The sequence below is a fragment of the Leucopleurus acutus genome, assembly GCF_964270905.1.
Source record: "Leucopleurus acutus genome assembly, chromosome: X".
NCBI lineage: Eukaryota > Metazoa > Chordata > Mammalia > Artiodactyla > Delphinidae > Leucopleurus > Leucopleurus acutus.
Window position 1 is genome coordinate 103,044,946 of NC_139148.1, and position 21,834 is coordinate 103,066,779.

Genomic DNA, 21,834 nt, shown 5'->3' on the forward strand with positions numbered 1-21,834 from the left:
TGTAGTCAAGGTATAATTATATTTTAGCTCAGTATGAACTTTTAGTATGAATTTATTGGACTCTCATATCTACTCATTCCCCCCCTTAAAATAAAAATCATGGTAAAAGCAAAAATACAGATTCTGGGAGAGGGAGAAGAGTAGATACTGCTGGAGAGGACGTATTTTCTTTTCAGTCATAAGTGTTTAATGCTTTTTTTAAACATGCTAACAGATTGATTGTAAATCTATTAGGTAAAACAAAGTTACTTCAGCACATATTACAGTCAATCGAGGGAACGAAATTGTGGTAAGGGGGGAGAAGTAACCTGGAGATTTACCAGCATCCTCAGAGACCAAGATCTAACTTGTTGATCCTGACATTCCACCTCTTAAAAAAGCCCTAGCTTAACAAACAAACTAAATAATAAAATGGTATTTTAAGTCTCATGTAAAGCTTGGGAGTACAGGTATCCTCAATGTTACCTTGTTTAAACAAAACTCTGCTTTCTTCTGAGGAGCAATCTATCTCATTTTAGAGACAAGGACAGTGACTGTGGAAACTCACTTCTTGGGGAGGGGGGGTGGGCGCTAATTGAAATTAAGTCCTTATGGTGTATGTACCCATACATCCTCTAAGACATGGCACTTAAAGGAGCCTCAACATGAGGGAGCTCATCCTACACTGAACACATGAACTGGTTAGTTTCACCTAGAAGCAACATCCTTAGATGCACTTACTTTCTCTTACAAAGTCCATTTCTACTTCAAAGTAGAATGACATTAAATTGGTCTTTATTTGGCAGATTAGTTTTACATAAATTTCTTCATCCTACTGTGGCTGGATATCTTTTTTTTTGTTCTGTTTTTTTTGTTTTGTTTTGTTTTCTGCCACACTGTGCAGCTTGTGGGATCTTAGTTCCCCGACCAGGGACTGAACCCGGGTCCACGGCAGTGAAAGCACTGAGTCTTAACCACTGGACCTCCAGGGAAGTCCTGTGGCTGGGTATCTTAAATATTGACACTGTTACTTATACTTGAAAAAATTAAGGTGAGATTGGGAATGTGCAAGTTTAATTTTTTTTTTTGTACACCTCCTGAGAAACACTATTCCCAATCGCTTTCATGGGATAATCCTTTTAAAATCTTACAACGGCGTCAACAAGCTGACCTCCCAAAGCATCATATCCATGGTCAAAGGCCCCACAAATCATTCATTTCAAAGTTTAATGCTGATTTGCCTTTTTTCTTTACAGTTTTTTTAAACAAATGCCACAGGCTGCCTGCATACAATAATTTATAACAACAATAAACCAGATTTGTGAGGTCCCCTTTTAAATGGCAGAATTGAACTTGAACCTTCAATTCTGCACCTGCTGGTGTGGCAAAGAGGGTATGATGAAGAACCAAAGCTGTAATTAAAGTCCTTTCTTTAGGACCGATCTCCAGCTTCAGGAGTTACTCATAGCACAGTGAATGCACCTATACTATTTTAAAAAGAATCCCAACAGAATGCAGGAAATTTCTATTCATTTTCTAATCAAAGGGGAGGGGAAAAATCTAAACAATAGGTCTGTGAGCCTCAAAGCTATAAATATAACTGAAAGCAGAGTTAGTTCCTCAGTATATTTAAGTGATTCAAATAAAACTTAAAACTGCTCATGTACCTGCGCAGGTTTTATAGCAAGGTTACTGGGTTAAAACGACTGCCATCTCAAAGAAAGGGAAAATACAAGAACCAACAAAAAGGGGACAAAACAGAACAGCAGGGTTGTCAGCAGCTCATTTTTGCCAAACCCATTTCTCAACATTCTTTATTCTCAAGCAAGAGTTAAATGACTTCACCCTAATTCCACATCTATACCAAGGCAGATCTAAGAAGTTAGGAAATCTGGACTCTCCAATCGAGAACCAAATATACACTTGGCCCCATTATTTCAGAGCTTAACTATATTAATATTCTGTTCTATTGAACTTATATAGATAAACCAGATTTGTGTAACACTACCCTACTCCTCCAGCCCCCAAATCATTTTGGGAAGAGAAAAGAAATGTAGAGAAATGAGTTTTCACACTCCTTAATCCCCAAAGCCACTCTTACGCAAGAGAGTTGAAGCCTGGCTTTTCTAACACTAATTGAACCACAGCTTCTCAGAGTTGGCATGAGACTTGTAGGTAAAAAAAAAAAATCCTATAAAATCTGTAAACATTTTAGCTTAGTTCCCTTTGCCACTGTTAAAACATTAAGTGCCAAAATAAAATGCACACCTCATTTCCCTTCCTACCAACATTAGGAAAGGCCATATACTGCAGGACAAAAGAGTTAGTGGAAAGCAAACATCACTTACTGTGTTAATCACTGTAGGTGACTAAAAGTCACAGAGGTCCAAGCATAAAAGTTAATCCCTTTATATTTTTAAAATACTGATTTAACTACAATGGACAGCTGCTTAATGTAAAATATAAATAAGAGGGGAAAGGAAATTGTTCATTGTGGGCCAATTACATGTCAACTTTGGTGCTAAATGTTTTAAGACACTGTAAACAACCTAATTGTTCTAAATATGAAGTCATTGGAAGTGTTTATCAATATCAGTATTTATCTCTGAATATTAACACTTGATTTATCTGAGATACAAAAACAAAATCACGTAAAAGTAAACAGCCTGAGATTTGGTTGCAGCCAGCAGGTTGGTCCCCAGAGAAAACGTGATGGGTGGCTGACTGGCTGTTCGTATCTGCTAAGTCATTATGTTCATCCACATGTGCTCTAAGTGTTGAAATATTTTGTGCAAACGCCACTTCCCTTCTCCAAAGACCCAAAGTGTCGCTACCAGGCTGCTTCCCAGAAACAAGCACACCACCATTTTGATCAACTTTGGCTCCTTTTTATTCAGGAAGCATACACTAATCCTTTTTATACAGTTTTTTTTACATTCCAGAAATAAGCGAAAATAGCAGTTTTAAATATGTTACAAAGTTGGCTTTGGGGGCTAAATAAGCTTTTTGAGAGAGGGACCAGCCAACTAACCTTTTCATCAAAGCACCAATGTATCTTCAGTCTTTTACCAAGCTCCACCACAGCTGTGGCCACCTTGGATGTGCTATACACCCAAATCATGTGAAAGCTATAACGGAGAGTTGCTGCGAGTCTCTCTGCAAGGCACCAAGAACAGACAGTTCCAGCTTCCTTTCTTCAGACTGAATCAAAGTTTTGGGAACTTTTCAATTGCTCTCTTAAGTAGTGCTCTCTCAGCGTGAAGACTAGAATTTGTTAACACTCATATATCACAAGATACAGTATATCACTTCCAATATTCTGGAAACCACATGGTAGAAGTTATAAATAAATGAACACTAAAATTACTTTAAGAAAGTTTTACATCATTTAGTTGGTAAGGACATTTACACGTACAGCACAATTTACTATTAAACATTCTATAACTGGCTTCACATAAAGATGAAAATAGATAATACAAAATGACCTGACATTTTCAGTGAAGTCTGGAATTAAGACTGTAGTTTTATTGTAGTCAATATCAACTTTACATATTGTTGCAAATTGCTGTGCTATGCCCTTTAAAATGGGAATTTCTTTCTCGGGGTGAAATTCCATTTGGATATGTGTTCTTGCTTTGTACAAACTACTAAAATCTGAGGGACACAGCAATATCAAAGACACAAACAGTAACTGCACAATATTATCTGCTGGATTAAGCTAATACAAGTGGACAGAATTCTTCAAGTTCCAATATCTAATAAAGCACTATATGAAATGAACAAGGTGAAACATCTTAAGAATGAATATACTCTGCAACCAGAACATGTAGCATTTCTTTAAGTCATAAATCTGCCTCATTAGGCATTTACAAAATAAATTAGTAAGATCTCAATTTGCTTGAGGCATCACAAGCTCGTAATGCCCCACTTGGCCTTCCTGTTTGAGCTGGTCTAGTAAATCCTCCTTCCGTCTTTTTCTACCTACCACCAGGTACCTATCGTGGCCCACCCCATGAGACTTACTCTTAAGACCATACTTCTGGGCAATCTGATGTATTTGCTTCCGCTCATCATTAGTCAGCTCTGTAGAGAAGGTTAAATCCGTGTGGCTCTCCGAGCGGGCATAGTTTCTGATGATCTGTTCAATATCTCTCTTGGCAATTTTATTTACCCTCTCTACATCAAGACCAAGCCCTTCGCGCTTATGCTGCTCTTTGACAGAGATTGGCTCCCGAATGCCCTCACCAGATTTACCTAAACCACCACCCGTCCAACCCATCTTTCTCAGCAGCTGATTTCCAATGTTATCTTCTTTGATTTGTTGTTTGTAAGCCTCCTCTGCTGAGCGACCCTGAATTTCATTTCTTGAAATCACATCTTCAATAGCTCCTTTCTTCAAGTTGTTAATGACAGTCGGCTGGGTCTTTTTGAGGGTTTTCACAGCTTCCCCAGCAGCTTCATATTTGACAGTTTTCTTCACTCCAACTGCTTCTGCAATTACTTCACTCTCTAGAATCACCTTGCATTTCCATCGGAGTCCTGTCATTCTTTCATAGACATACTCAACTGTCATTCGATTAAACTGGGCTGTGTCGTTCAGCGTGCACACAGGATTTGAAGAATTCTCATAAACTACGAGATCCTTTATATCTTTCTTCTTCCCAGATCCCCTGGGTGAAGAGCCTGTTTGGCACTGTGAACTTTTGACAGATGGGTAAGTGGGTTGTGTTTTTTGAAGGATTTTCAAAGCCTCATCAGCAGCTGCATGTTTACTTGTTTTTTTGGTTCCATAACCTTCAGCTAAGCAGTGATCTTGCAAAAACACTCGACAACGCCACGTACGATTTGGCATCATCTCATATTTGTATTCAACAGACATTTTGTTGTATGAGGCAGAATTGTTAAGGATACCAATCGCATCATTTGCATTTTCTGTAAGGATAAAATTGGTCCAGTGTTTGGCAGAAGCATTAAAAATCGGCTGCCCGGAAGCATCTTTAGCCAGCACCACCAGCTCTTCTGGTGGTTTCAGAGCTGGAGGGAATTCATATGAAGGCATGCCAATCTGACACACCACAAGGTCCTCTCCAATCGTGTGCTTGAATTTCCGTCGGACAACCCTAACTTCAATACGTTTCTGCAAGAGTTTTACAGCTAGCTCAGTAGCTCGATCCCTGGAACCATTCTTGCTGCCAGCATAACCTGTAGTTAAGTAGATATTTTGGCATCTAACTTCACAAGCATAACCATCTGTTAGAAGTTTTTTATTTTTGGGGATGTCAGCAGGAGGGATTTCTTTTAAAGGAGCGTATATATATTCAGGATTTGTCTTACATGCCTGAATACAACGAGTTAACATATATGTGTAATTAATTTTATCAGATCCAGAGGTCATCTCTGGATTAGAAAGGTTCTTCCAGATAGTTGCTGTTAATTTTTCAATGAAATACTGCTTCTCGGCTACCACTGACTCAGGAAACGTCTGTGATGGTGAAGGCTCAGGAGCTGACTGGCAGTTTGCCTGCTGTGATGTGCTGCTGGGGGCAGGGTTCCCACTGTCAATATACATGTTGGCTGTTACAGGCTGGTCTTTTGTGAAAATAAATCCTGATGAATCACAGTACTGAGAATTTCCATCTTGTATACTGAAAGAGTCTTGAGTATAATCTTGGTAGATGTCTCTTGGCATGCTGGCAAAATGTGTTTGTTCATTTACCTCTTTTGTTTGAGGGCCATAAGGATCTTCCTGTCTTTCATCTTTTGAACTACTAGCTACAAAATGCACAGGCTCAAAACGAGGTCTCACATGGAATTTGGAACCGGCTTGCTTTTTAGGAGGATTTTGACCTATAGAATGAGTGAAATTTACAATTCATTAAAAAAGGAATATTTCAAAAGAACCAAGCAGGAAAATAGTACCAACCATATTATTTTCGCAAACTATATTGTTGGTACAAGATACTTCCCATCACAAAAACTTCAGGTCATTTAGGTGAAGGTACTCAAACGTCAATGTAAGATTCCAGCATAAGGAGGGATGCTCCCTGTCTTTCCATGTGTAAGGGAAGAGACCTGATAGAAAATATGCCATTGACTCGAGTATGCAGGTCACCACCATGCATGACTGCTAGATGCTTCTACATCTAATGCGTTAAAGCACAGGTGAAGTGTACCGAGTGAGAGGTTGTTCCACTACGATCTCATACCACCTGTGCTGAAAAGCTCCCTTCTTAAGGATTGCAAACGGAACAGATGGCTCTAATGCAACAGAGATGATGAGCAGAGGCATTTACAAAGCCTCTCTTTTGTACCAGAAGTGACTGACTCTGTGATGGTGCTTTACATGGTTGTGACTGAAAAATCAAATTAAAAAAATTGTCAAAAGATCCCAAAGGTTTTCAACTTCAAAATCTTAGTTCTGACCTATTCTGCACAAAAAGGTATTTGCTATATTTTATTTCTAGAACAGCTGGAAACTAATGATTTATGGAGGATATCAAATTTAAAGCTATGGAAGAACTCTGTTGAGGCTATACCAGACACTAGAGCTTTCTCCCTATAACACTGTTTAGTAGAAAATTGGTCCACGCTGGACCCATCCAAGAGGATTTAGTTACTTAGATGCTCAAATGATCTAGAGTATAAGGTTGTTCTATTTAAAGGGAGGTTCCATGGCACGGACTTCAAGGACAGCATTATAGGGTGAGTTCAGTATTCTTAGTTTTCAGTTCTATTTAGCATCCTAAAAAAAAATGTATAAACTGAAAGTTAAAATTTTACATTTGTGTAAGATCCAAAGTTACCAATGTTATTTAAAATCATATACCACACTCATATCATTAAAAAAAAGCCACACTGTTTCTTCAAATCCCACCTTCCAGAAATAAGTATACTCACCATCACATGTTGAGAGGTGACGTTTTTGACCTTTGGAAGGTTTGGACAGCATCAGATCATATGAAGGCATCTCCCCAATATCAATACCTTCAGCCATTTGGAGAATTTTTTCCATCAAGCGTGGGCTGTACCTATTTAAATTAATATAATCTACAGTTAAAACAGATAAGAATGCAGTTTTTGAAAAAGTTTCTAGATGACCCGTCTTATAATTGCTCCCACAGGACTTTACCAACAGAGTGTCTTGGCTATAAAACTGAAGAATCTGCCATAAAATAGTTATGTATCAAATGAGTAACTATGTTACTATCATTAGGAGACATACAAACATAAAAATCAAGAAATTTAGGTGAAGACCTTATCTTTAATTTGAACTAAAAGTATCCATATAAACTCATAATTTTTCTCTATCATATATGTATATTATGTGTAAATAATTACATTAATATATTTACAGAAGTACTAAGAGTGTTAATAAGAGATGGGTTGTGGGACTTCCCTGGTGGCGCAGTGGATAAAGACTCTGCGCTCCCAATGCAGGGGGCCTGGGTTCGATCCCTGCTCAGGGAACTAGATCCCACGTGCATGCCACAACTAAGGAGTCCGAAACTAAGGAGCCCACGTGCTGCAACTAAGGAGTCTGCCTGCTGAAACTAAGACCTGGTGCAACCAAATAAATAAATAATAAGGGATGGGTTGTTAACATCCAGATTGTGGTTTCTATCACTTCCCACCAAAAGGAATCAAGAGTCCCGAGAGAAATGGTTGCATCGGATCCAAGTCTGGGGCAAGAAATGTATAAGGTGAACCTGGGAGATATTTTTGTGCCTGGAAACAAGGAAGCTGTCAAAGACCTCAGGGGTTGTGTCAAATGGACTCAGAAGTGAGCCAACTTGAGTATCAGTAAGAATAATCACAGTGGACTGAAACACATCAAATATTTAAAAAATCCATTAGTTCATAATACTTACAAACTCATTATTGGTCACCTTTGTAGGGAATCAAAACATTATTCCAAAAACAGGTAATGAAAGCAAGCATTTATCTGGCATTTTCCTGTACAGACTGTACCTCAGAGAATCTAGAGAGTTGATGAGGAAAATCTCTTTTACAGAAGCATTCCAGCTAATAAATGAAGGAATGATAGATTACTACCATTTTGCGACCCATAATGCAACAATAAGTGATCATCAATGGCTGCTAAGCTTATCAGTTGAAAAGTTGATGGAGAAGAACCTAGAAACAGACCCATACGAATGTGCTCAACTGTTGACAAAGCTGCAAAAGCAATCCAATGGTGGACGGACAGCCTTTTCATCAAATGGTGCTGGACCAAGTGGGTATCCTTAAGCCAAACAAACAACCTCAACCTAAACCTCATACCTTACACAAAAATTAACTCGAAACGCATCACAGACTGAAATGTAAAATGTGAAACTAAAAAGCTTTTACAAAAAACACAGGACAAAATCTTCAAGATCTAGGGCTAGGCAAAGAGTTCTTACATTTGACACCAAAAGCATGATCCATTAAAGAAAAAGTTAATAGGGCTTCCCTGGTGGCGCAGTAGTTGAGAGTCCGCCTGCTTATGCAGGGCACACGGGTTCGTGCCCCAGTCCGGGAAGATCCCACATGCTGTGGAGCAGCTGGGCCCGTGAGCCATGGCCGCTGAGCCTGCGCGTCCGGAGCCTGTGCTCCGCAGCTGGAGAGGCCACAGCAGTGAGAGGCCCGCGTATCGCAAAAAAAAAAAAAAAAGAAAAAGTTAATAAAATGGACCTCACCAAAATTAAAAACTTTTGTTCTCAAAAGACCCCATGAAGAGGATGAAAAGACAAGCTACAGACTGCAAGAAAACATTTGCAACCCACACACTTGACAAAAGATTAGTATCTAGTATAAAGACCTCTCAAAATGCAACAGTAAGATATATACATATATATAATGGGCATATATGTGTATATACACATATATATGTGTACACATACATATAAATGAACAAAAGATATAAACAGAACATTTCACCAAAGAGGATATACAGATTGCAAAGAAGCACACAAAAAGATGTTCAACATCATTAGCCACCAAAGAAATGCAATTTAAAACCACAATGAGATATCACTCCATACCTATCCGAGTGGCTAAAGTGAAAAATAGTGACAATACTAAATGCTGACAAGGATGCAGAAAAACTGGATCACCCGTACACTGCTAGTGGGAATGTAAAATGGTATGGACACTCTGGAAAACAACTTGGAAGTTTCTTATAAAATTAAACATGCAATTACCTCACAATCTTGCAACCGTACTTTTGGGCATTTATCTCAGAGAAATAAAAGCTTATGTTTACACAAAAAACTGTACACAAATGTTCAAAACAGCTTTATTTGTAACAACCCAAAACTGCAATCAGCCCAGATGTCTTTCAACAGGTGGTTAAACTCTGGTACCACATACCACGGAACACTACTCAGCAATAAAAAGGAAAAAACTATTGATACACACAATATTGTGTATGAGTGGGAGGGAGATGGATGTGGTTATAAAAGCGCAACATGAGGGATCCTTGTGGTACTGGAACAGTTCAATATCTTGACTGTGGTAGTGGATATGCAAACCTACGTGTGACAAACTGTATTGAATTAAACACACCACACACACACACACACACACACACACACACACACACACCAGTACTAGTAAAACTGGGGGAATCTGTGTAGAATCAGTGGATTGTAACAAGGTCATTATCCTGGTTATGATATGATACAATAACTTAGCAAAATGTTGTCACTGGGGGGAACTGGGTAAAGAGTACAGGGCACTGCTTTGTGTTATTTCCCTACAATTACACGTGAATCTATAATTATTTCAATAAAAATTTCAATTAAAAAAAGCTGGTGGAGAACTTTATAATCTTAATATCACTAAAAATTGGACAACCAGACCTGTGTCCCTGATGTGATATGACAGGACAAAGATCTAAAAAGTGTTCTTGCCCACCAAATAACTGAACTCAAACCTCATCAAGCCCCTAACTCCTAGAAACATGTTAAACACCATCACAAGCATACAGCCAGCCAGGGACTTCCCTGGTGGTCCAGTGGGTAAGACTCCATGCTCCCAATGCAGGGGGCCCTAGTCGGGGAACTAGAGCCCGCATGCCACAACTAAAGATCCCACATGCCGCAATGAAGATCCCGCATGCCGCAACTAAGAGCTGGTGCAGCCAAAATAAATAAATATTTTAAAAAAATAGCCAGCCAAATCCATAATGAAGGAAACACTATGTGACAGCCCATTTCTTCATCAAATAAACAGCATGAAATAAAAGGAGAGGGAATGGTTATAGGTTAAAGGAGACAGATCAACCAGATATGCGTGGACCTTGTTTGGATTGTGAATCAAACCAACTGTAAAAAGGTATCCTGAGACAAATGCAGAAAACTAAACATGGACTAGGCATTGGATGATTTTAAGAAATTATTGTTAACTTTGTTGAGTATGAATAATGGTATTATGAAAAATTACCTGGTACAGATATATACTAAAGTATTTGCAGGAGAAATGATGTCAAGATTTTCTTTAATATACTCTAGACTGTCTCCCACAAAAAAACTGGGGGCAAGATGAAATGAGAAGGGTAGCATGACAGACTTGATAATTGCTGAAGTTGAGTAATGGGCACATGGGTGTCCACTGAACTATTTTTGTGTGTTTGATTTTTCCATAATAAAAAGCTTTAAAACATACAATTTTTAAAAGGACTCCTTTATGAAGTAGATTGGAGCTTGACAGAATATCAATTTCCTGCAGAGAAACAAAACTATGGGCTCATGGGAAGTTTTGGTTATCATGGGGATCTACTCACCCTTCCTACCTTCAGAGCCTTTCCCAGCCTACCAGGGACCACTGGACGGCCAGGGAATTCCCCAAGCAAGTTCTGAAAATGAGTGACTAGCACACCTCTACATGAATAGGTTCTGAACTTGAAGGAGGATAACATTTTCCATTTTCAACACAATAGGTTCCACACCCTTCAGATGTCTTTCCTTGCAAAGCAGAGAAGTGACATGGTGGCCTTCACTGACAGATTACCTGGAAGCCAGCCCAGTTGTAACCCGCACTTCCCACTGATAACTGCTGCTGCTAGCACCAGTGTTTAAACGCCAAGAGTAATTTTATTTTTATTTACTCTTATCTAAATATCAAAAGACATCGCCTAAAACGTCATACATTGTATATATCACTTTCATTAAGATTTGGGAGTCCAATTTCCAAGGTGATGAAAACAAAAGACTATGAAAGTGAGATGAAGTCTACAAATCTTAAACTGGTATTGCCACTCTTGCTACCAAAATTGGTACTACAACCAACCCACTCACCTTGAATTCCAGTCAAAATTCGCCAGACCTTAAATTATAGTCTGATTCCAAATACGGTATACAACTGTAAATGGCATGTATGCCATACAGTGTTCATGAATGATACATTTGGGGCCTACTCCATTCATTCACTTTTTCTCTCAGGTTTCTTCCAGCGTTAGTAATGATTATACCTACTTACTGTTCTCTGTTCATTACATCTGCCACAAAATTCAACATCACCCATAGGCTATAAAAATAAACCTCTGTGTTAGTTGCCAACACAGTCGTCTTCTCAGCCCTTTGTTAGGAAGTCATAATACTGAAGAAGCCCAACCAGCTGAAAAAATAATGGAACAGACCGTATAGTGCCTAACACTTGACTATTCAAAGAACAATGCAAATATTAATCTTTGCATTAATCTTTACTATGAAGACCACTAGGATTTCTGTCTCCAGAGAGTAGCTACCCGGGGATAAAGAAGTGGTTCCACAAATTTGAAATAAGCCAAGGCAGTAAAGCTTTCATTACTCAGTTTTCCGTAGTGTATTTTTTGTTGTTGTTGTAGTGGATTTAAAAGGAACACCTTCACTCCAGAAATTTTAGAGAATCCACCAAGAAAAGCACCTACAAACCCAACCACTGATAGCTTCACTAACATTTTGGGGTTTACTTTTTATTCCTTTTTCTATGCTTCCCATACCACGTCCCCCCACCACCCCCAAAAAAACCACTATCAGATCATCTATGTTGATTTGTAATCTGCTGGGGGCGGGTGTTGTTTTTCTTAATTTACTATGTCATAAACTTTCTCTCCATGTCATTACCACATGAGTTTTAATGGCTATATAGTATTCTATCTTACGGTGGGACCATGATGTAAAGTGTCAGTAAGGCAAGTCTAATAGAGTAATTTTAAGATGCATGCATATTATGTAGTTAAGTCTGTTAATTCACCCATTTGGTTGTAAATGCTTAAAAAAGAAAACCAAAAAGCCCCAGCAAGTCTTTAAGGTTTCCAAAGATAGTTTATTATGTTCCAAGCTTTAGGAAATCACAACTGTCCCACCATACCTAGCATACAAAAAGATGATGTCTAATGGACAAAGACATCTGACTTCATGAATCTTACATTCTTGAAAAAAGACACGTGCATATAGGTGTATACTTATGATATACAATGGCACCTGAAATTTAATGAATATTCAGTAATAGATGCTTTCAATTTTTTTAATTTATTAAACTGCTCTACTAGGTCCAAATTAAAAAGTTGAGGTTTGAAAACTAAGCAAAGATTAGGATTTCCAAGTGTAAAATTATTTATGCAAAACTATTCTTAAGACTCCTAACATAGTCAGTGAATAACATAAAACCAAGATTATTGATACATCTTTTGAAAGCTCCCACTCATACTTCATTAGCTGGTGACTGATGCACTCTACCTACTATGTGCGAGGTTAGTTTCACAACATGAGCCCAGCTAGCATCTACCTTCCAAACACCAATCTCAATCAACAAGGAAGAGACAAATAATCAAGGTGGCAAAGTTGATTTCATTTTAGGGTATATTTTCTCTATTAATTAATATCTCATCAAAGGTAATTAGGCCAGGATTCTGTTTCTAATACTACTGATGAAGAATGATTGGAAAACTGAATGCTCCAGTTAACCAAACATTCTGCTTTATTAAATATACACACTATTGACAATTTTAAGTAAAAACTGCAGAGGTCCCTAGGCATTCATATGAACAATTATGTCAGTGCTGTAGATGTAGTTGATTAGAAGACTGCACTAACTTTTCATTAACCACAAGACAATCTTAGAAATTGCCTACAGAAAACAATCTTGACAGGTTGTTTACTTTTATGAAGCAGACAAGAAAAAGTGAAGAGAAATAATTTCAGCTATTTGGGCTTCCTCATTGCCTAGACTATGAGGGAAAAAATGATCAAAAAGCAGACTGGAAAACATTGCTTTATTTTATCCTATAAGGCAACGGTTCTTATAGTGTAGTCCCTGGATGAGAATTTTCTGATCAACAGTATTATCTGGGAATTAGTTAGAAATGCAAATTCTGGGGTCCCACCTCACACCTACTGAATCAGAAACTCTGGGAGTGGAGCCCAGCAATGTGTTTTAACAAGCCTAACAGGTGATTCTGATGCTTGCTTAAGTCTGAGAAACATGTTACAGATAGTCAAGAAGATATTCAAACTTGTTCTCTGACAATCGCCACAATAACCAAAAAGAATGAAACGTGGTTTGCTTCCCTGCACATTTGAGCTCCTCCTCCTGGCTTGGTCTTATGATCAAGGAGTTTTCAAAGATGTCCTTAACCTAGGAGTTCTTTCAGCCCCAGCTAAATCAGAACACAGAAAGTCCTGCGAGTGGGAAACAAAAGGCAAAGAGTTCCCTTCTTGCTACTGTTTATAATCTGTTCTGTAAGTCAAGGGATGAGCCTCGAACAACAAATTAACAATTTTAGAGTAGAATGGGCTGTATCACCATGTACTCCACAGTTCCCTTGGGAGAAAAGAAGAGTCTTCCGTCACAGAAGAATAGACCAGAAAACAAGAGCTCTGCCAACATCGACATTAACAAGTACTGGAATACAGATTTTACCCACCTGAAGATGACAGCTAATATAAAGCCTGCCTAAAGTGGAAGACTGCACTTGGTCCCTAGCTTCCAAGATTCTTTATTGCCTCTTCCATTTCTCCTATATCTAAGTTATCAGGTACAATGCAAACATTACTCTTCAGTTAAGCTACTGGATAATGTTATAGCAATTCTTGTATTGATTGAATTGACTTAACTACAATGCAACATGATGACAATACATGTGTTGATATATACTATACACAAATGTGCCTGGGTGAGTGCATACACACAAATGCTCTGGATGCCTGAGCTTTTAACACTATCACTGGCCCGGTTTATGTTTTTAATGCCCTAGTTATGCTCAAGGCTGCTGTTGTTCTTGGGATGAAATCCTGAGAAATAATAATGACTTATGTCCGTTACTTGCTTTCACTCCTGGTCCATCCTTCCCTATAGCAGCTGTGTCTCAGTGCAAAGAACATCGGAAGACTTGGGTCCCAGCCCCAACTATGGGACCTTGGAAAAGTCACTTAACTTCTTGGCTTCCGTTGATTTAGCTGTAAAAACGAGATACCACTCAATTTCTAAGGTTGTTGTATTAAATGAGATACATAAATGTTTTAAGTATTTTGTATATTACAAAGCTGTATTCATCTGTTCATGCCACACATATTTACTGAGCAGCTATTATGAAGAAGGCACTCTTCTAGGCACTGAGGATAAAGGTGTGAACAAGAAAGCAAAAACCCTTTCCCCAAAGGAGCTCACATTCTTATGGGAAGGTAAGATTTATCATTAACACAAAGGATGGTTATTCTCCTCACCTATAACTTTTTTCTTTAAGGATTCAGATTCCCCATGGCCTTCTGTGATATTAAGGAGATCTATGATTACAGGACAAAGGTACCTTTTCTACTGCCAGAATAATATTGTTAAGTGAAGGTCAATTAGATTTATCTGACTTGATTAATTACTGAGGCTTCCCCAGTTGCAACCAGTTCCTCCAGTGAAATAATCATTATCTCTGGAGGCAGAAATTACACTAACCTAGAGTAGAAAAAAACACATTTGTGTTATGAAAGCAAAACAAAGTATCACGCTGGATGCTATGTTCAACAATTAAGCACTAACAGTAGACAATCCTATTTATCTATATCTGTTACAGTCATTCCTGGAACTGAACTGGCTGAAATTGATCTGATCATTTTCCAGAATTTCTCATCCTTCCTAATAAAAAATTCACCGTGAGGCAAGAGTGTCAAAAAAAGAAGCCTCTTAGTCTATCAAAGGAATGATTAGTCTAGTATAGGGCCTGTTTGAGGGTTCTGTGTGACAGTGGTCCAAGTAGTCTGTTGATAAAAAAAAAAATGCGTTGGAACCATACCGCAGTCTCCATTGAATGCAAAGAGCTTTCAAAGAGGCCTGTTCAGAACACAGACCAGGTTCTAGGAAAGGCGGGTAGGGGACTCATACCTAAAACCTCACCCAGAGGCCAAATGTTAATCCTTCTGATCACAATGAAGGGGAAATGAGGGCAATCCTTTTTTACAGCAGATATATCCATTTCTTTGTTTGCATCCATACACATTATGCGCAAATCTACAGGAAGGCGGGCCCTGCGGCTGAGAGACCTCATACAAACCGCCTCCCCAGGAGAAGACAGTACAACCCAGCTGAGGGGCTGGTGTTGTTTAATTTAACGGGGATGGAAAGGGAGGCCAGTCAGGAGGAGACTAGAATTAGAACCAAAGAGTCCCCCTCCCCTCCCCCCACAGACCCTCAAAGCCCCGACTGTTGAATATTCTTTGCGGATACCGCATCCCTGGAAGGTCCTACGCAGGTCCGAGGTTCTGCTATTCGTCATTTCCCACGCCGTCCAAAAACACCATCACAATGACCACCTCTCAATAATCCTCTCCCAGGCACTTCTTTATCTCCATCCTTGGTCCTGGAGGGGCCGCTCCCGCGATCCCCGCACCCTTCTAGCTGTTATGTCATCCCCTGCCACCTAGCTCGGCCAACCCCCCCAGGCCAACAGTGAGCCCTCTGGAGTCCTCCAGCACCTCCAAATCTCCAGTCTCTAAGCCCTCATCCATACCCGCCCCCCCCGTCCCTATCCCAACCCTCATCGCCGATTCCCCCCCAACCCGGGTCCCTAACTCGACCCTCACACCTTCCTCACCTGCAGCCCAGGAAAACGTGGTTGGTCCAGGCAGCGGAGAGCGCGAGGAGCTGGTCTAGGGCAGCCCCGGGATAGCTGTGCAGGTGCCGACAGATGAAGCTGCGCCGCAGAGCCCACTGCCAGTCACTTTCGTGGCTATAGCGCCACTGCTCCAGCACTGGCTCGGGCGGGGGCGGCGGGAGGGGCGGCAGCGGCGGCGGCGGGAGGGGGGGCAGCGGCGGCGGCGACAGGAAGTCGCCCCCCAACAGCAGACGTCCGCCAGCCATCTTCTCCGCCCCCAAGCAGGGACCCCAGGGATGAAGCCGACTCGCTACCAGGAGAGAGCGGGAACGGGGGTCGGTGGGAGGGGCTGGGTGAGGAGGGGCGCGCCGAGGCGCGAAGACCAACTCTCAGGGGACTGGAGTGTGTGCGTGACGGGCAGTCGCTGAAAAGGCGAGCACCAGCTCGCGTCCCGGCAACCGGGGAGCACGCCCGTTGCACTCCTCCAACTCGTGGAGGAGCAGGAGGAGGGCACCCGCCGCAATCACACGCGCGCCGGGGAGGCCGAGCCAGGCCCCGCGCTCCGCACCTCCGGCTACCCGCAGACTCACGCACTGCACTGGGAAGGAAAAAAAAAAAAAGACACCAGCACGCTTTGCTCCCCTTCCTCTAGTCTACCTACCCGCGTGCAGCCCCGAGGTTGTGAAGCCAGTGCGCTTGCGCCGCGGCTGTTCCCTAACTTCGAAATCCCGTCGCTGAGTCTCGCGCGACGTACGTTTTTTTCCCTTTCCTGACGACTACGGGCCTTTGACGCACTGTGATAACAAGCGGGGGGCGGGGCTCCAGGAAGGGGATTTTTGGAAGGTTCCCTGAGGCTTGGGAACCTTTTTCCGTTAAGTCCCTGGAAGGCTCTTACAGGTGATTCTTGGCAGCAGTAGCTCGCCTGATGCTTTTCCCTGGGTTTCTGACAGTGGGACCGTGTACTTTGGGAGGGACTTGGGTTTGAAATGTATTTTACCCTTTTTATTTTTTAAATGTCAGCTCTCCGAGGCGCCTTTTCTTCAGAGGATTAGCTTTGTGTTTTACTGTGAAGTAGTACTAAAAACGAAATACTTAGAAAATCATCCACAGCGCCACTTCTCTAGTCAACCACTTTTATCATCCATACTGCGTCCCAATTGTTGACAAGCATCGTGTTTACACAGTAGTGATCACGATTTCAAATAATTCTGTATTAACTGTATCAATTTAAAACGTGCAGAATATTACAAAATGCAAAAGAAGCCCCCAAAAGAGGGTTAAAAGCTGCACAGCAGCAAATGGCTCAATCACTCTGTAGGCAAACGTTATTACTAGACGCGCGGTTCTGCTCCAGCCCAATCCCTCAATCCCTGTCTGCCAATCTGTGCTATGAAAGTAGTTAATGAGTGTCTGTCAGCGGGAATTTACACAGCACCTACTGTGTGCTCAGTATAGTCAATACAAAGGAAAAAGAAACTGGGTTTTCTCTGTTGTCCTGGAACTGATTATAGTGTTAGTGGGGAGAAATAGTCCTGCACAGAACTCAATGTCCCACGGCAGCAGGACCGTTGGATGAGGTAGCTTTGACCCACTGTCCCCTTTTGTTTAACGATGTATTTCTCATTATGTGACACATTTATGTGTAGGGATGTGTTGGACTGAGAAGAGCAAATTACAGCATTGTTCACACTGTTTCATAATGATCTATTTCCATGCCTGTCTCTCCCATTACACAGGGAGTGCTGTCTTTGACTCTGATAGGCATTCATGTTTATTGAAATAATGACAGTCTTTGAACCATCAAATCAAAGAACATGATACTAGAAAGGAAGCGTAGAGACCATAAACTCAAATCATCATTGCATGAGTGAGAAAAATAAGGCCAGAGAGGTGTAATGATAGCTGAAGACTGTAGAGACCATTCCCGGCAAAGCTGAGATCAGAATCTAGGTCACCTGACTCATCATCCAGTGCTCCCCCAGTCACTTGCCATTGCATTGCTCTGTGTTTTCTTTCTTTGCAGTGTGTACCACCTTCTGAACTTTAAAAAAATTTGACTCCTCCCCACCCCCCGTGACAGCCCCATGAGAACAAGGAACTCATCTGTCTTGCTTTTAGCACCTATACCTGGCTCCTGTAGGAACTCCACAGGTATTTGTTGAATTAAATGAATGATTGAATGAATGAAGGCTCTTTCTGTTGTCCCAAACTTGTGAAATTCATTTTCTTGGGGCCTACATTTTAAGCTGATTTGTAATTTTACAGTTAGATTAATTTCAGCCTAAGATGCCAACTTTCATCAAAATCAACATTGCAATCAATACACAGCTTTCGGGACTTCCCTGATGGCGCAGTGGTTAAGAATCTGCCTGCCAATGCAGGGGACACGGGTTCGAGCCCTGGTCCGGGAAGATCCCACATGCCACGGAGCAACTGAGTCACAACTACTGAGCCTGCGCTCTAGAGCCCACAAGCCACAACTACTGAGCCCGAGAGCCACAACTACTGAAGCCTGCGTGCCTAGAGCCCGTGCTCTGCAACAAGAGAAGCCACCGCAATGAGAAGCCCGCGCACCGCAACAGAATAGTCCCCACTCGCCACGACTAGAGAAAGCCCACGTGCAGCAACAAAGACCCAACACAGCCAAAAATAAATAAATAATAAATAAATAAATTTTAAAAAGAAGTACAGATAATTATACCAAAAGACCATAGTGTTAAAAAAATACACAGGTTTCTTAGAAAAAGAGTTGAGAAAATAAAAATGCCTTCCTCTCACCTTGGATGAAAATTCTTCCATCATACAGGAACAAATAATTCCAATCTGACTTGTGAATTTGGATTACAGAGTGAAAGGCAATGAAATTGATGTTAGAGGCCATTTGCTCTGGAACAGCCACAGCTGGAGTCCATTTGTAAATCCTGCTATGGAATAAGCAGTTTCATCTCTAGGAAACAAAACAAAAATTCCCATGATTCTCCATGACCTTTCCCTGGTAATCCTTCTGATCAAAAAAAGCCTTCAGCCAACCTATCTCAGCCTATTCCCTTCTCACAAGCCACAGATGTTTTCTCAGTGAGCAGGAATTGAAACCCCTAAGCAGAAGTAGATTATCGGAATAATGGTTGAAGAGAGGTGTAGGAGGGGGCTCTGATAACAGCAGCCATTGCCATCCTAAAACAATCCAGAAATCTCCTGTAATCACCTGTCCTCCTCCCCTCCATCATCCTTCTCTGTTCTAACACAGGCTCCTGCCACTGTTTTTACATGAAACACACACACAGAGTCTGACAGCTCTGAGCTTCCTTCCCTGCCCTTTCCCGTGGGGAAGCCAGTGCGTGATGAGAGGAGGGGAACCTGGCTAAGCACCACCCTCATAAACTATCCCAGAAATTAGATCACCAAAAGTTCTTGACCAGAGTATTCTGCACTACAATAGCCTCTTGAGGAATGGCTACTAAATGGATTAAAAGCAATAGCTAGGAGCTGGCCAAATCCCGGTAATTTGAGCACCAAAATTATTAAGGAAAAGGGCTTCCCTGGTGGCGCAATGGCTGGGAGTCCGCCTGCCGATGCAGGGAACACGGGTTCGTGCCCTGGTCTGGGAAGATCCCACATGCCGCGGAGCGGCTGGGCCCATGAGCCATGGCCGCTGAGCCTGCGCGTCCGGAGCCTGTGCTCCGCGACGGGAGAGGCCACAACAGTGAGAGGCCCGCGTACCGCAAAAAAAAAAATAAATAAATAAATAAATAAAATAAAAATTATTAAGGACAGTTATGAGCCACTGAAAAAATAGGAAGTCATAAGTCCACAGTGATACCAAGTAGATAAAGAAATAATGAGAGAGAAGGGAGGGCCTTTGCTTACAACAGAATACCATGTGCTGACTGGTAAATATGAAGGGAATGCTGGAGTTGGAAAATCATCATTTTGTAGATTGGTTCAGGCAAGAATTACCAATAGATGCTAAATCTAGGGGGAAATGTTTGGTGAGGAGTAGGATATTTGCATGGACTTATACTTTCTCCTCACAGATTGTTTACTAGTAGCAAAGAAGGGGAAAAAACAGTGATTATATAGTGCAGACACTGGGCAACACCTTGACCCAAAATGAGAGCAGTCTATTTTTTAAATGGGACTTCAAAAATATCAATGTCATGGAAAGACGAAGAAAGGCTGTTTCAGATTAAAGGAGACTAAAGAAACAGGACACAATGGGTGATCCTAGAGCCAATCTTATATGACAAGAAAAATTGCTGTAAAGTATACTATTCAATAGATTAAAGCAGTGTAACAATATTAAATTTACTGAAGTTGGTGACTGTGGCTATGTAAGAGAATATCCTTATTTTTAGGAAGTACACACTGGAATATTTAGGGGTAAAGGGCCATGATACATGTAAATTACCTTCAAATGGTTCATAAAAAAATATTATGTATCTCTATCTATCTAGATACAGAGAGAGCCTGAGTATAAATGATAAAGCAGATGGGGCAGAATATTATCAGTTGGTGCATCTGGGTCAAGAGGATGTGGGTATACTTGGTATTATTCTTGTAGCTTAATTTCAAATTTAAATGTTTCAGAAGTGCAATAGTTCCCTACATTGGTTAAGAATGTCAATCTAGCTACCTCTTAATCACTTCTTATTGTGTGTCCAGCACTCTCCTGGCCCTCTGGGGGGCTATGAAATGATGTTCCTACCCTTAGGAAGTTTAACCTCTCTTTAGGAATGAAGTCCCTCAAACGAGAAGCAGAGAAGGTTAGAAAATTTCAGCCAGGAGGTTAGAAAAGGAAGAAGAGATCAAGATAGGTGAATGGGGTCAAGAAGGGCTTCAAGGAGAAGGTAGGCCTGAGCCTCAAAGGCAGGATTTAAATCAGTAGAGGATATTTCAGATAATGTCAACAAATAGTTTGCATAATTCAGGGAGAGGCCTGTGCAGAGACTGAATGGACTGGAATGGAAACGGCTATTAGGAAGTATTGGAAAGTATGGTTGGGTAAATAAGATAGGGCCAGTCTGTAAGTTCCTCAAGAGCAGTGTCTAACTGATCTCATGCAAAGTATCCCCCACAGCAGAGGGCACTGGACCAAATTCACGGGTGGTGTCCAATACACCCTTATCACTTGATTAAGAAAAAATAATTTCATTGAGCCTAAAACCAAGATAAGAAGTTTGACCCCAATCCTATACATAACAAATATATATATAATTTTTATAGGTATTGAGCTGAGGGCAGGGACTTTCTAAAGTCCAAGCCAAACAAGCTAAGAGATAGTACAGGACCTGGCTGGACATTGACGGAAGGTAGTAGGTCCAGGTGGCAAAGCCAACGTGAGGTATTAACTGTTCTAATGCAGAAGTCTTTCAAGAGGCGCCGTCATTTTAAAAGAATGGCCTTGCAAGAAATCTGTCCTTTTAGCAAAGGGATGAATCTCCCCGAGCCGGGGCATTTTGAACACAAAAGGACACTGCTTAACCTCAGTGCTTACAACTGGAGCCCAGTTTGCTCAGCCTTTTTGAGGGTATTAGCGGCCTGGTTCTGTCCCTAGAAGTAGTTGGCCTTCTCACTGCTCAGCAGGGCCCCAGCAACTGGCTCTCAGAGCCCCAGCAGACCCTTGCCCCCATCTATGCTCTAGCGAAACTATATGCAAATTTTAGTTAATCAAACCCATTTCCCCACTAACTTGCATTAAAACATCAGCCATTTGTCTTCATTTCTGATCTCTTTTGACCAGCCTGTCACTTTTTTTAAAATAAATTTATTTTATTTATTTTTGGCTGCGTTGGGTTTTCGTTGCTGTGCGC

At 41.0% G+C, this 21,834-nt stretch overlaps 1 protein-coding gene across 1 annotated transcript; it reads right to left on the bottom strand.

The window, feature by feature from the left end:
* Positions 1–2,923: 2,923 nt before the first annotated feature.
* NKRF (NFKB repressing factor) lies at positions 2,924–16,748 on the bottom strand. The gene is made up of 3 exons (XM_082864520.1): positions 16,025–16,748; positions 6,877–7,007; positions 2,924–5,826 (listed from the first exon to the last, which is right to left on the bottom strand). Exons 1-3 carry the CDS (start codon positions 16,288–16,290, stop codon positions 3,869–3,871), a joined length of 2,355 nt encoding a protein of 784 aa, XP_082720646.1. The 5' UTR covers positions 16,291–16,748; the 3' UTR covers positions 2,924–3,868.
* Positions 16,749–21,834: the final 5,086 nt, after the last annotated feature.

What these genes read in the sequence shown, in the direction of transcription:
- NKRF (XM_082864520.1), bottom strand. Translation starts at nt 16,290, where the DNA reads ATGGCTGGCGGACGTCTGCTGTTGGGGGGCGACTTCCTGTCGCCGCCG. An exon ending in CACGTTTTCCTGGGCTGCAG is followed by an intron (nt 7,008 to 16,024) that starts GTGAGGAAGGTG and finishes TAATTTAAATAG; the next exon opens with GTACAGCCCACGCTTGATGG. An exon ending in TCACCTCTCAACATGTGATG is followed by an intron (nt 5,827 to 6,876) that starts GTGAGTATACTT and finishes CTCATTCTATAG; the next exon opens with GTCAAAATCCTCCTAAAAAG.